The sequence below is a fragment of the Betta splendens genome, chromosome 24, assembly GCF_900634795.4.
Source record: "Betta splendens chromosome 24, fBetSpl5.4, whole genome shotgun sequence".
Classification (NCBI taxonomy): domain Eukaryota; kingdom Metazoa; phylum Chordata; class Actinopteri; order Anabantiformes; family Osphronemidae; genus Betta; species Betta splendens.
Window position 1 is genome coordinate 7649092 of NC_040901.2, and position 14741 is coordinate 7663832.

Here is a 14741-nt window from a genome sequence, read left to right on the forward strand (position 1 = left end):
ACAAGCAGTGTCCTTATCAAACTCTAACCTTTAGGCGTTGAGCTGATATTGTTTTCTGCCACTGGACTTAATAACTTCATTTCCTTCTAGAGGCCAACTTCTGTTTTTATGTAGCCCAGCTGGAGCTGCGGGTCCTTTGGTTTTATTCCTCTCTGGTCAGAACTGTGAGCTTCACCGACATAACTCTGTCAAGATTTCTCTCTCAAAGTTGTTAAAGTCATTTTGGCCGCCGAATGATCTTGGACGTAATTTCAAAACTTTCAAAAGCGCAATGTTGGCTGGAAGTGCATCACTGAAACTGCGTTTTATTGTGCGGATGGCGTGTGCGTAAATGCGCACAGAAACGTTTGGAGATGTGTAATTATCTGGTTTATGGATCAGTAACATGTAAAGCGTATAATGACCGGTCAAAATACAAAACGTTTGACGTTTAATTCAGATAATCCTATTATATAACGTTTAATATTGTGAAAAAGGGGGCTGAACCTCTCAGTTTCCTCGCTCGCGTTTTTTTCCATTCGCCGCGCTGTCACTCCTTCTCCGTTTGCTGAACAGACGGGCTGCTCCTTTAAACGACGGCGATTCCCCTCCAACCTGCGGCCCGGAGGACTCCGGACCGGCCCACGTCCCCCGGGCTGCTGCACCCGCTCGCCCGCTTTGGAACCCGGACCCATCACGTGCGCGGCGTCCGCTCCGCGCAGCGTGGAGGCTGCGGAGACATGGATTCCCGACTCGTCACCGACTCCCAGACAGGTAACTGTTGGGGAAAAGAACTTGGAGGTAATGATACTGTAAGATTCCACTCACTTGTAGAAATAGAAGTAGAATAGATTATACGCCAACATGTGTCATTGATTTGAACCCTATGTGATATAATACTATTTTTGTCGCGGTTTAATATTAAGTAAAGATTTATTCTGATTTGTTTGAATGATAAAAGACATTGGTGTCTGTCCGGTCCGTTTATCTCTCCCATCTTTGCTGGAAACATAATACAACCAAATATATCCTCTTCCTCTGACCTAATCGCATCTGATTATTATTGCAATAAGTGTTGGAATAACTGATGAACGGCTTGAAATGCAAATACTACAGCAGCCATCGGGTCTTTCGGGTCTTTGTCTTTGGGCTGGAAACCAGGTCAGCAGGGCTTCACTCAATTCAAAATGTCCTTACGGAGGATAAAGGTTTAAGAAGTGGCTTCTAAGAGCGCGTGCGGAGGAAGGACAGACATTATTTATAACGAGGCAGGAGGAAGAGTTACTTCTGTGCAGTCCAATTTATTTCCTTTTATCAACATGTGGCCTGAGGTCAGAATCACCGCGGCAGCTGAAACATCAGCGCTATAAAGACCCGAGAGCAGCGTTAACGTTACCGCCGGTGTTTTTAATTCGCCCGTTCGCTCATTTCTAACGAAGCGCCGCGTGCGGAGAGACGAGAGCTGCACAGCGGCCCACGGGTTCTGAGCTGCAGAGGGAAGTGGTTGCGGGCTGGTGCCTGTCTGCTGCTGTCACCGAGGCTTCTTAAAAACCCGAGGCTTTCATCGCAGCACAAGCTGCTCACTGACGAAGGCCAGTGTTCACAGCGAAGCGAGCCGCGTTTAATAATTCTGTGAAGACTTGCGAGCTGACTCCCAAAGTTTAGTTTGAATAATCTATTCTTTGAAAAAGTCCTACTCTACAGTGATAATATGATAATAAAAAGTTGACCTTTGACCTATATTTGCTCAACGGATCTTCAATGTGAGAACAGAAATGTTCCTTATGTGGAACTGGAGCAGAACTTTGAATGCAGACGTCACTGTGTGTGTGTGTGTGTGTGTGTGTGTGTGTGTGTGTGTGTGTGTGTGTGTGTGTGTGTGTGGATGTGTTGCATTCAGTTTCATCAAATCAAGCGGTTGTTTTTTCTCCTCCTCTTCTCTCAGAGCTACAAATATTGGCTTTTCATGTATTTTTTCACATCCCTGTTTGATGTTTATGTTTTTTGGGGGGAAATGTGAAATATTGAAGTTAAGGGCAAATTTTTTCCTCTTTGACCTAATTGCAGATGCGGGTTCAGCCAATGACATATCTGCTCTTTAAGTGTTTCCTTTGTTCTGTTTTACACATTGCGCTTGATGTTTTATTCGCTTGTGCATTTCTTTCCCACTGATAAAACACCCAGAAGAGAATTTCATCTCACATTCATGGTGAAATCAGTGGATCTATGGACAGTCACACAGCATCACAGTAACACATGCTAAAGCAATGAAACTAGAATCATGCAATCTTTAATTTATAGAAATATATTTGCATTACAACATTAACAAAACCATTAATAATCCTGTTTTGTTGCAACTTCTCAGTATCTGTCATAATATGAAATTATTTGCAAATCATTTAATCAAGTGTGGCCTAAATCATTCAATAGCAATTATTAATCTGGCCCTGAGCGAAATGAAGCCGTGGATGGAAGTGTGAGTAGAAATGACCGCAGACCTATTAACCAGCAAACGGGAAAGAAGCTGCCTCCATAAAAGCATAATAGGCTGATAATACGAACACTTTCACCTCTCACCCGCTTTGTTCCGTCCAGCGCAGGGGAGACGTTAGTTAACGTTGTAATCAGTACATTGAGCCTCCCAGAGGGCAAATTGCATTCACGTTACAGCACAATAGACGCATTGTCCCCAATGCTTTCATCATTAGCGGAGCCATATTCTTCCATTAGCCTCCAGTTTATGTCTGTGACCTCTGAACAAACACCCTCCCAGCTTCTGTTTGTGGTTCCACGCTCCCTCCGCTCTCTGTCAGTTCCTTTTGGTCTGCTTTAAACCATTTAAAATGTCATTATAACTTTGAAAGGACTGGAATTAATTCCTCACAGATGTGATTAATGTGTAATAATGAAGTACTTTGTAGTAGCTGATTGAGGAATCTCCTGCTCAGGGCCCATTTGTTCTTCGTGGCCTTTACTGTACGGGTCTATGCCCCTCACATGTAAATGTACATTATCAGGTGCATACGTTGTGGGTAACAGCTTCTTCTGCCCGCCCGCTCAGCGTTCTATGCTGCCCTCCCCTGGTGGGCTGCGAGGGCATGAGACTGAGAGGGGGGCGGGACTCCAACCCTGATTCTCACCCGGACCCGCTGCCTCCACGGCCTCCCGTCGCCTGGCTACCTGGGGTCCGGCTGCGTCTGCGCCTGGAGCGCCATGACGACCGGGGGCGGGGCTGCTGGCACCTCGTGGATTTGGAGGCGGAGTCTGAGCCACTTAACACCTGTACACAGAGTAAGATCTAAATACTACAATCGCTACTGAATCACAGTGGAATATTGACTGCATCATGTGCAGTGAAAACGAAGCACAGCCGCTTTGTTCTGTGTGTCAGTGTGTTTCCATGCCTGTTCCAGCCTGTTTAATACACACATTATTGTTTATGTCTTTATTTATTCCCACCTTATCGCATGTCTCTGGCAGAGCATCTGATTTCACTGTCTGTTACCATGACGACACCCAGCCTGAGCTGTAAATAAATTCAGGGGGGGTTTGTTACAGTGTAACCCCACACACACACACACACACACACACACACACACACACACACACACACACACAAATCTCGTAGTTCCTAGTTAAAATGCAATTATTTTCCGCATTCATCTGGGCGTGCGAGTTGAGGCTACTTGGCTCCGCTGTGTGTGTAGGTGTGCAGTTTACTGAGGCATTATATTAGCATAACTCACTTCAGTGCGGCTTCTCCTCTGCATAAGTGAAAACAGATACAAATCTCCATCCCCTGCAGCCAGCGATTAAGTTATGCTAATCATTGCTGATCATTCTGTGGCTGTCACGTCGAGCTCCACCAGCGTTCCTCTAACACGGGGCTTCCAAGAGGAGACAATGCCCCATAGTATGAAGGAAAACCGGGCTCAGGCCTCCACTGATTGCTTAATTGCTTAATTAGCCATAAACAAATGAGGCTTTGGTCCCACATGCATTGTGCTAGAGTGCTGTGCAGCGGTGCAAAAGTGTTGTCTCATATTGTCAGTCAGCGATAATGCTCTCCCCTCCTCATAACCCATTCTTTTAAAGCAAAAGATGATTATCTCCACCGTGCACTCTCAGCCGGTCTCTGTCTGTAATGCGATGCGGCGTAATGGGACAGGACTCATTGGGGAGGGACATCAGGATTAATTTAACTGTGTAATTACTTTTATGATTTATGGGCTCCTTCCTTCATACAACACAGGCCCCCTGCCATCGCAGTCAGCGCAGATTAGGCGTGTGAACGTGTGCCAGCACTTAATACCGTCGCTTCTGCCCTGACCTTGCTGTTTGTTGTCCCTTTTCATTAACACGCGCGAGCTCAAAGAAATGAAACACCCCGATTTGTCCTCGTTGACGCCGACGTGGCAACTGGTGAGCCGCGCCACTGACGCTCCACGCCGCGGCCGCGCGCGAGGGCGCGTCGGCCTTTGATCCTCCCTTTGAAAGGTTAACCCGATTTTGATCGAGTGCTAAAAAACACGCACAAGTGGGAAGCGGCCTGACTGGAACCAATCGATGCGTGGCGGTGAAGGGGAGCGCCCCGGTTCTGCTCGACGCGCGTTGCCTTCAGGAGCAAATAAGCTCCGTGAAACCCGGCTCCTCGCGTTTACTACCTGCGCGTCAGCTGGGGATACGCGCGCAGCCTTTGCCTTTGGCTGCTCCTTTTTCTTTTCCGTGTGTGTGTGTGTTTTTCCATTATAGATGAAACAAACGCTGCACACTGTGGCTGACACGCCGCCAGAGCTGCTCTATAAATAAGAGGAAGGCAGTGCGCTTTGACAGCAACGTGATCCTCCACCATAAACAAAAGCAGCAGAGCGTTCACGAGAGACTTGTGCTTGGTCCTCAATAATATATTGAACATATTCTAATTATAATAATATATTGAACATATTCTAATTATAATAATATATTGAACATATTCTAATTATTTCTATTTCCTAATTTACAGAAATAGAATCCTTCAGACATAATTCGAGTACAGATTAGTTTGTAACCCAAACGCTCGCAGCACAAAACGCTGCACAGCTTTAATCCCTTGTCACCTTCCCTAAGCTTTTTTTCTGAAGACGCACGAGAAAAAACCCCGAGCTGCAGCAACTGTAATTACATTACAGCCTCGCGCAGACACACACGCACACACACACACACACACACACACACACACACACACACACACACACACACACACACACACACACACACACACACACACACACACACGCACAGACACTGCTTTGAGCCCAGCACGTCTGCCGGCTGCCGCGGGATGTTAGAGGCGTGTTGCCATGACGACCGCGAGGGGACACGGAGGAAGGGGGTTAGGCTGGGAGGAAGGGGGAGGAGGGGCCGATTCGGAGGAAGGTGCTCGGAGACTGAGGAAGAGAAAGAGGCAGAAGCATGCAGAGCCGCCGGTGTCTTGACAGCGAGCAGCAGCAGCAGAGAACAGTGGAGGCAGACGCGCTCGCGGGTCCATCAGGGGAATATCCAGAAAGCCGCCGTCGGAGCGCAGCGTCACGCAGACAGTGATCGCCCCGGAGCTGTGTGCATGGTAGGCGACGCTCACAATGACACCATCTTACCCGAGCAGCGTCTGATGCGTTCACGGCGCAACACGGGGCGACGGAGGAGGACGGGGGGCTTCGCGCATATTCACGTGCTCGGGCTGTGACAAATTATTCGTCATCGCGGTGGAGAAAACGCGCTTCTCGCCTTAGTTGCCTGTGCAACTGTGCTGCACAGACGCAAAGCCGGCGCGTTTTTACCGGGGTTCAATAGAAGAATTAATATGTAGCAGCTTCAATATTAAAGACCAGGTCGAGGAAGGAGGAAAGGGGAAGGATGTGTTGTGAAAGTAGAGGCCATGTGTTTCATTGGTGCTGCGTGTGTGTATGTGTGAGTGTGTGTGTGTGTGTGTGTGTGTGTGTGTGTGTGTGTGTGTGTGTGTGTGTGTGTGCGTGCGCGCGGGTGCACTTGATTGATTGATTGTTCAGTTGTGTGGGTGTTGTGTGTTCATGTGCTGGGCTTTCACTTCTTCTGTGTGTGTGTGTGTGTGAGTGTGTGTGGCTTTGTCTCGCTGTGCAGTGATGATATTTATTGCAATCTTTGCAGCTGGAGAGGGGGAGGGGTGTGGTGTAGTACAAAGGTTTTTGTGGCTTGGTTTCTACTATTTTGTGTAGTTTGAGTGTGCATGCGTGTAAGGATGAGGGTGTGTGTGTGTGTGTGTGTGTGTGTGTGTGTGTGTGTGTGTGTGCGCGCAGGGGGGGGGGGGGGGGTCTCATGTCTACATCGAAATTTCCGTTTGTGTTTAGGGCCCAGGCAGTGATGCATGCAGTTTAAAGCTGCCACTTCCTGTTAATAATCCTTCTGTGTGTCAGGTCTGATGAGTGCCCCGTCTGTCGGCGCAGACATGCAGACTCCCACCGTTGGCCTCCAGTTCATAGCCGGGCCCCAGGGTAAGATACCTGGCAGAAAGAGAGGGCGGCCTCCCATCCGTAAGCTGGAGTTCCAGACCCACTATGTGGAGGCTTTGTCTCCCCTCAAGGTCCCGAAGAAAAGAGGCAGGAAGCCCGGCTTTAAGGTCAGTCACAGCAAAAGATGTTTTTATAGACACAAGCAAATGTTCTCATTATGTTTGAAATCTAATCTTTCTACGGGTTTATGTTTATACATGACGCTTGCCTCCGCACAGAGATGTTTATAGAGCCGGCAGTGCTTTATGATATACAATAAAAACGACAACTTTAATGGCTGCTCGCCCTCTTGTATCCTGTCTGTTAGAGTTTTATAATGCATCAGTGGTCTGTGCGTGTGTGCGTGTGTGTGTGTGTGTGCGTGTGTGTGTGTGTGCAGCTGAAGCCCAGGATGGTGATGTCTCCACTGGCCAACTCTCCTCCCAGCAGCACACCAGAACCTGAGCTGGGCTCCATCCCACAGGACGCTGCTATAGTCCCTCACTCCGCCACCCCACAGGTCCTCACAGGTAACAAATCTCACAGGATGCAGCAGTTTTAATGTGAATCATCAAGACAGCGTTTGGTTTTCTGCTGTCGACTAATCAACGTGTGGCGATTTATTGTATTAGATATAATAAATCTAGAGCACCCACCTTTTCTGTCCTCCTTTTTTTCTGGCTTTGATTTGAGCGGCACTGCTCTCAGAGGGCAAATAATTCAAGATTGTCTTGAGGTGAGAATGGAAATCCCACATGTCAAAGACGAAGACTTTGCCCATTGTTCTTGCCAAAATACAGAAAGCGTTTGATGTCCCACAGCAGACGCCGAGTGAAGCACATGCCACAGCAGCCAGACACAGATATGGAAATGGCCTCTGTGGTGAAATGGAGACGTGTTTCACTGACAGACTCCATTTTTAAGGGATATTTTGGAGCTACTGTACATTTGTTAAAAGAAAATGCATTTTTGCACTATGCATTCACTAGAAGCACATGCTTTTACAATAACAGTGTGAATCACGCTTCTGAAATCATGCGGCTGATCTTATCGCTTAATTGAATTTTCAGAGTGTGATGGAAAAAAACCAAAACATTTGACCTCTGCAGGTGCATAGTATGTAAAGGTAATTCAGAATGAAGTGAAGTAGTGAGGTAATGCCATCTTATAACTGTCATCTGATTAACCCATAACCTACTAATAGCTGTTCATTTCAAATATAACAGATGTTCAACATTAAATTGGCCTGAAAGCTAAAATTTGCAGTTTCCTTTTTGAACTCTCATACTGAATGATCAGCTATGTGTGAAATTAACGCATCACTATATGTAAGTGCTAGCACTACTATTATTATGACTAATTGTGCGTCGCTCCCCAGCTGAGACGCCAATGCCCGACGACTTCCTGTGCGACCCGCCGGTCGACTCCAAGCGCTACGCCGTGGACCCCAGCGACTCCGCCTTCAACGTCATGGCCTCCCAGTACCCGGCCAAGCACGCGTACGGCTACCGCGGCAGCAGCTGCTCCACCTCGGCGGGCGCGTGCAGGCAGGCGTCCAGTCCGGGCGGCTTCCAGGACGGACACAGAAACGGTGAGGCGAATGAAATCAGGCCGCGAGTGAGCTGCGCCGAAGCAGATACTGGCATCCACGGTTGCCTGGCAACCACCTTTAACACCCCGTAAAAGCACTAATTGTCATTTTTACACTTTTGATACAGATTAAACAAACAAGATAAATGTGTTAATTAGTGAGATGTTGAGATATATGTGACAAACTCTCTAAAGAGGAGCTTCTTTCCTCTGTAGCACCTTTTGTGCTGAGCCAATTAAGCTGCTGGCTTAAAACTGGAAACATTAATTAACAGGCCGACATCACAGCGTTCCTTGATATTAGCCGTTGAGCGACGACTTGTCATCTCCCCCCGTCCGCTTGCGCTGCGCAGGTTATGGCTCGATGCCGGACTCCGGCGAGTGCAAGCGTCCCGCCGACAAGGACCCGTCCAGCTGGGGGGTGGAGGAGGTGGTGTGGTTCATCAAGGACGCGGACCCCCAGGCCCTCGGGCCCCACGCCGAGGCCTTCAGGAAGCACGTGAGTCTGGGCGACCTCTGACCTCTGACCCCCGACCTCGGCGCTCGCCGGTAACGGTTTCCGCTGTGTTTCAGGAGATCGACGGAGACGCTCTGCTCCTGCTGAAGAGCGAGATGATGATGAAGTATCTGGGGCTGAAGCTGGGGCCCGCGCTCAAGCTCTGCTACCACATCGACAGGCTCCGGCAGAACCGCTTGTGATGCGTCAACACCCTTTGGACTTCCTCCGCCGTCAGCAATAGGTCATTACTGCCTTTGGATCAAGACGTGTACTTAAGTGTTTTTTTTCCCAGCATCTGTACACTCTGAGACTATTCACAACTCAAGCTATTACTATTTTCATCCAACCTGAGGCTTTAGGTTCGGTGTCATTCCACTCGGCAGCTGCTCCACATTGAATGGTGCAAATCTTGAAGGCCTGTAAGGATCTTTACAAACTTTTATGATGCTTTACCTCACTGTATTTAAACTTACAGAGTTCCTATTGCTGCTGTCTTGTAAGATAATCAGTTTTGTTTCAGACTACAGTATATCATGTTGATCCAGTGCTCATCATCTTCACTAAGCTGATCAGCAAGCTACTGACCATCTAAAGAAAATCCTGACGTACAGTATGAATCATTCAACCAGCGATCCTCAGACCTTGATATTTTATTTCACTTTGATAATGAAGCATGTGGAACTATTAGAAATAACGTTCACACGCAGAAAACAGAAAGAAAGCGATTTTTTAAGCAGTTTTACCACAAACCACAGCTCACAGCTCAGTGCTGAGAGAATAAATAGTGAGGAAGACGAGTGTAAATCACAAAGCCCGTGTTATCACAACAGGAAGAAAAGGCGACAGCAGCAGACGCTCGGGGGTTTTCATCGTTTTCTCCTGAGCTGTTTACCATCTGCCGCTTTTAAAATGACAAACCTATGGCGCCGCCTCGCTGGTTAAGTGTTGGATCGTTGCAAAATGGCGTGAGAGAAAGCAGCTTGTAGCAAAGTCATACACCTTGGTGCTCATTTAAACCTTTACTGCCACTACAGCCGCAACACTTACTGACACCGTGCACTGTCTCTGTGCAGCGGTTTACATTTGTCCCATGCAAAACAGTACCTCTACTGTGACTACTCTACTGAGTCATGCTTTGTTCTGCGAAATGGCAACATAGTATTTTCTCTTTCAAATTGTAAAAAGGATCAAACTATTAATTAAGTATGTACTGAGCATTAATAGCATTTTTGTGATATAAACCTGTACAGCCAGCGACATATTAATGATCCGCCTCCAACTGTATGTGACACATTTGTACATTTCTGGTTAAAGAAATGTTTTTTTTTAATTGTACAACACTTGTTACTCTAATGTTTGTGTTGCCTCAAATTTAAATTTGTATGCCAAAAACCAGTGTGATGAACAGCATGTGTGTCTGTATGTGTCTCTGTCGCTTTACTGATTTGAAGTGAACACACTGGAAGAGTTCTGATATGAATTTTCCAGATACTGTATTTTCCACAAACTGTAATACTTCTAGACCATAATAAATGAATTTTTGCTCTCTGACTCGAGCTTTCATACAATTATTTTAATGTCTTATCCGCTCTGATCAGCATTGTATCAGTTTGACTTTAGTAACTTTATTTTGAAGTCCGCGAGATTACCACGTGACCGCGGTTAACTCACTTCCTGTTCGGAGGACTCCGAGTGACGCACGCGAGCGTGGCGCGTGCGCCGGGCGGAGGTGAACATGGCAGACTTCTCCGAGAGGACGGTGCAGTTCGCCCTCGCGCTGTCGTTCGCCGCCGGCTTCCTGGCGGGGTGGCAGGCGAACCGGACGAGGAGGAAGTACCTGGACTGGAAGAAGAAGCGGCTCCAGGACAAACTGTCCGAGACGCAGAAGAAGCTGGACCTGTCGTGACGGTAGCGTCCGGCCGCCGTGCGTTGGGTTCGGGCCCGTTTGGGGGTGTGTTTCTCGCTGAACGCTCTAAACTGCGTGTTCCTTGTCTTTAGACGGGAACGTCTCAGGCCTTGATGAGCGCTGACCCTGTGGCTTCTGTCATGAGGGTCGATCTACCTGCATCAAACCAGGATTTTCTACATTATATGACTCATCTTCCAAGTCTAAACACACTAATATGGACATTTGCATTTTGCATTTTCCTGTTTCTGTAATTGTGGTGTTTTTATTCGTTGGAAAAGCTACTGTCCCATCTCAGCGTGATCTCGTTTGGTTCCATCATTGTTGCATCTTCTTCTAAAATTGCACAACTTGTTAATAAATCGTTTTTTTACTCTCCAGAACGTCGTTTAGACGTGTATCCATGCAGCCAGGTGCATTTATATTCCATTGTTTTACATCATGCCATCAGTAATAATGAATCTTGAACCTGATTATCTACTAATTGCTAGTGATTTGTGTAACTGTGTGAGTGCGCCCTCTGCTGGATTAACATGGGCATTACAGCTTAAATGCTTGCTTTTGTCACACACCAAGGTTACTGCAGCTATCAAACATCAGTATATGAGAATTTAAACCATTCTCGCGTGTTTACATCCGAATACGCAGCACTCCAGGGAAAACACGCACGGAAATGTATTAAATCGACAAAGGTGAAGAAAAAAATATAAAAAAAATCTGACGTCGCATAACTTCAGTGGTTATTTCACAAAATAAGCTTATCTTAGAAAAACACAATCGCTTCATCTCGCAGAGATGCTGTTGCAGATCATTTCAGATATAGAGGCGTCTGTATAGGTTTATTGTTTGGATGTTTATTCTCATCACTTGTCTTAAAGTTGCACCAATACACAACCTGCCGGTAGATGGCGCTAATGCACTTTGATATGTTGTGCACGCTAAAAACAAGTTATTTGCCCACAGCGTGGTGGTCATTCTGAAATTAGATGCTGTGAATAGATCTCAAACAGGCCTAATAGCTCTGAACAAGACTTGGCGATTCTGATGGAGAGTGATCAGGAGGTGACACATCAACAACACAGTCCCCCCGGTTGAAAGGCACAGAAAGCTGTGGATTCACATGTTGGTGCATCAATCAGGATCTGATTCAAATGTGATAGTTTAGACTTCAGTATATGTACAGTATGCTATCATTATATCATTTGATGATATCGGATCAGAGCCGCCTTGTTTTGAGTTCCCTCCATGAAAATGATCCTCACATACACTTTAGGACATGAAAGCGTCATTACGCTACGTTACAAAGTGAAGTGACAGCGCATTATCATAACAAAAGGTTCCCCAGGTATTTTTAAGTTTCATTGCCTGGGATGTCAGTGTAGTAGGTGCTTCAGGACTGTGAGTGCGCTCCCATGTGGGGCTGCGGGCGTCATGGGAGGAGGAATGTGTTATTGTCCTCAGTGTCCAGCGCCGGGGCTCCATTGTGATGAATGGCTCGCCAGAAACGGGCCGCTGTCTACTCCCTGTTTACTTTGTAACAAGCCGTGCGTGATGGCGTGTCGAGCGGCCGAGGAGCCTGTTCTGAAGGAGCTCACGCCGGCGCCCGTGATTGATCTGATTTTCCTAATTGGCACGTGGGTCTCGGAGCCCGCGCCCTTCGCCGGCATCGGGTGTCATGTTTAATAAGCTTCCTGATTGGCTTTCTGGCTGTGTGATTGGGCCCTCTGGCTGTTGGGAGACTGCGAAATGGGGCGCGAAAGGGAAAGTGGTGGGAAGATTCACAAACAAGGTGGAACAAGGTGAACAGAGGAAGTATAGAAGGCCTTTTTTTCGCCAGAAAATAAAGTTATAGTTTCCATATTCATATACACTACAGTGAAGTATTTGGTTGCTCCATGATGCTCTGGGCCTTAAATTTGCTTCTTCTGACAATTTAGCAACCGAACACAAGAAAAACTGTACGTCTCTGAAGGAGGATGTGAATACGGACCATTGTGCTTTGATGCAGTTTGAGTCCCGGCGCTGAGCACGAAGCCTCGTTTCGTCACGGGCTGCAACCTTGGTGTAATTACCTCAGGCCCCAAAATTAACCTCCTAATGTGAGCAATGCGTGTGGAAGCTTGTTTACACACACACACACACACACACACACACACACACACACACACACACACACACACAGCAAGGGCAGCGGGCCGACACAAAGTCAACTCATCGGTGGAAACTGCTTATTCCAGCTGACGGACTGTATAATTCCAACATTGGAATAATAACGACGGCATTGTAATTCAGATGGATAGAGCAGAAATTAGATTCTGGGCTCTTTTGCATATTTTTATTATTGAGTTCTGCAACAGTGTCGCCGGCGTGACAGTGGAACGAATGGAGCGATGGGACGGCTGTACATCGGCAGCGCTGAAGTGCCCACGAGTCTCAAGCACTCTGTGGGTCTAAAGTGCATCTTAATCACCCCCCCCCCCCCTTTAGTGTTGGTGTGTAACCTGAACTAAATGGCTGCAATCACATTAAACACCCCAGCAATTACGCTCGGAACAAACAGCGTTTCTATACGGCATTCCTCATTACGCCGCCTCACGCTGAGCCCTGATTGGGCCGAACAGCTAATCACGGAGGCCTCTCCTCTCCTCCATATTTGCGGATCAGCCGATATGAGTTTTACAGGACGTAGAAGCCTGTGATGAAGTCGGGAGCCTCCCTCCTCCTCTCGTTCTTGCCACGGTTTAGTCGGGCCAGTGGTGCCTATAGACGGGGAAAATAGAACTAATGAAGCTCTGGGTAAATAAATAGATTCTGCCCCCTCTTCCTTCTCTCTGTTCCACCACAGCACCGACAGTTTAATCAGTTCTTCATTTAATGATTTAATCAACCTTTGAAGAGGCCGTTTCCCTCCTGCACCGTTCCACGTGGTAACTCTTCTGATGAGACTGAAGCAAAGCCCTCAGTTCAAAGCGGGGCCGAGCGAGAGCCCGTCCCGGTCTAGACTTAAAGACGAGCACCCGCGGGACTCTGAATGGCGTTATGATGCAAAATGGCCGACGGCTGCCACCGACGCCGCGCCGGGAAGCGCCGAAGCCTCAAGTCGACGGCGCGGCGCTGAAACCCGCTCATTTCCCCCTTTCATCCGCGCTCCTTTGCTTCCCGTTTACCTTTGATCTTCCATTTCTGACTCCGCGACCCGGTCGCACCTGTAGACAAAGGGGGGGGGGGGGGGGGGGGGGAGGCGTCGGGCCTTTTAGCGGCAGGAAACCGTGGACGCGGGGCCAGCGGTGCATCTCCGGCGGAACATCTGCTCGCCGTCAAATGCGGCATCAAAGGCCGCTCGTTCCTCGGATCGCATCAGCCTCTCGACGCTTCGCCTTTGATACGCTGCCGCGCGACTTCAGCACAAGACACGTCCTCCGCGCGTGTCCCCGACAATGCAAGCGTCTTTCTGGCCGCGTGGATAATGAAATGAAGACAGATTACACGCCAGAACTCCTGCAAACATCGTCTCTCAGGAAAACTCCCTAAAGTTGAAGCTGAATTACCGGGCTTAATATCGCAGACTGTTACAGTTTGTCCTGATTCTTCATAAGGGAGGAGGTGAGCTTAGACACGCTTATCAATACTGTCACTTGAGCAGGAGACAGTTTGTTTGTCTCCTCACTCAAGCAGCTTAAAGGTGTTTGAGTGAGATAAGTGGAGCAGCTTTATTTTTCTTGGGGGAATATCGCAGCGTTCCTCTTCATGTTCAGCCCATCAGTAATCTGCTGTTGTTCCGCGCCCGTCGCCATTATCTAAATTAATTTGGCGCTTATATATTTTACATGAAATGCGTTAGCGATGCCACCTCCTTCGGTGCGTCCAGTACACAGAGCTGCTGGTGTGCACGCACGTGTGCCGGGACGGGCTCTAATGTTATTCTCCAAGGAAAATGTGTCTTCATGTTTTTAAATTATGATCAAAGTGGCAAAAACCGCAAAGAGCGAGTAAATATAGATGTATATATATAAATTAAGAAGTTCGCCAGACTTTCAGCTCGTCGAGTATCGTAGGACATTTCCACGGGTGAAACCGCTTTAATGTCCTTAATTCTGGTAAGTGGGCCATAACTTTAATGGGAAAAACTAGAAAGCATCTTCATCACACACTTCTGATCTCCATCATAAAATTCTGTATTTAACATAGTCATGCACATTAATTTATGTAATGCAATCAATATGAGAGCTAGTTGGCTGGTCCCTGAAGCCTAAACGTTCCCGTA

At 47.5% G+C, this 14741-nt stretch overlaps 2 protein-coding genes across 5 annotated transcripts; both read left to right on the forward strand.

Annotated features, from left to right (window-relative positions):
- Positions 1 to 548: 548 nt before the first annotated feature.
- Positions 549 to 10122, forward strand: scml4 (Scm polycomb group protein like 4). Of its 3 annotated transcripts, none has more exons than XM_055506499.1 (7): positions 549 to 780; positions 3041 to 3270; positions 6408 to 6610; positions 6883 to 7012; positions 7861 to 8073; positions 8426 to 8571; positions 8646 to 10122. In XM_055506499.1, the coding sequence occupies exons 2-7, from the start codon at positions 3078 to 3080 to the stop codon at positions 8769 to 8771; spliced, it is 1011 nt and encodes a 336-aa protein (XP_055362474.1). In that variant the 5' UTR covers positions 549 to 780; positions 3041 to 3077; the 3' UTR covers positions 8772 to 10122. The 3 variants fall into 3 exon arrangements, with proteins under 3 accessions (XP_055362474.1, XP_055362475.1, XP_028997811.1); XM_055506500.1 differs by having other exon boundaries at positions 549 to 753; XM_029141978.2 differs by lacking the exons at positions 549 to 780; positions 3041 to 3270 and adding an exon at positions 5378 to 5581.
- Positions 10123 to 10225: 103 nt separating this feature from the next.
- Positions 10226 to 10860, forward strand: LOC121202019 (mitoregulin-like). 2 transcript variants are annotated; one of them, XM_041069578.2, is made up of 2 exons: positions 10226 to 10495; positions 10570 to 10860. In XM_041069578.2, the coding sequence occupies exon 1, from the start codon at positions 10307 to 10309 to the stop codon at positions 10475 to 10477; it is 171 nt and encodes a 56-aa protein (XP_040925512.1). In that variant the 5' UTR covers positions 10226 to 10306; the 3' UTR covers positions 10478 to 10495; positions 10570 to 10860. The 2 variants fall into 2 exon arrangements, with proteins under 2 accessions (XP_040925512.1, XP_040925511.1); XM_041069577.2 differs by having other exon boundaries at positions 10234 to 10479.
- The last annotated feature ends 3881 nt before the right edge of the window (positions 10861 to 14741 follow it).

Coding starts and splice junctions, on each gene's coding strand:
- scml4 (XM_055506499.1), top strand. CDS start 3,078: ATGAGACTGAGAGGGGGGCGGGACTCCAACCCTGATTCTCACCCGGAC. Junction 3,271..6,407: donor ACTTAACACCTGTACACAGA/GTAAGATCTAAA, acceptor TCTGTGTGTCAG/GTCTGATGAGTGCCCCGTCT. Junction 7,013..7,860: donor CACCCCACAGGTCCTCACAG/GTAACAAATCTC, acceptor GTCGCTCCCCAG/CTGAGACGCCAATGCCCGAC.
- LOC121202019 (XM_041069578.2), top strand. CDS start 10,307: ATGGCAGACTTCTCCGAGAGGACGGTGCAGTTCGCCCTCGCGCTGTCG.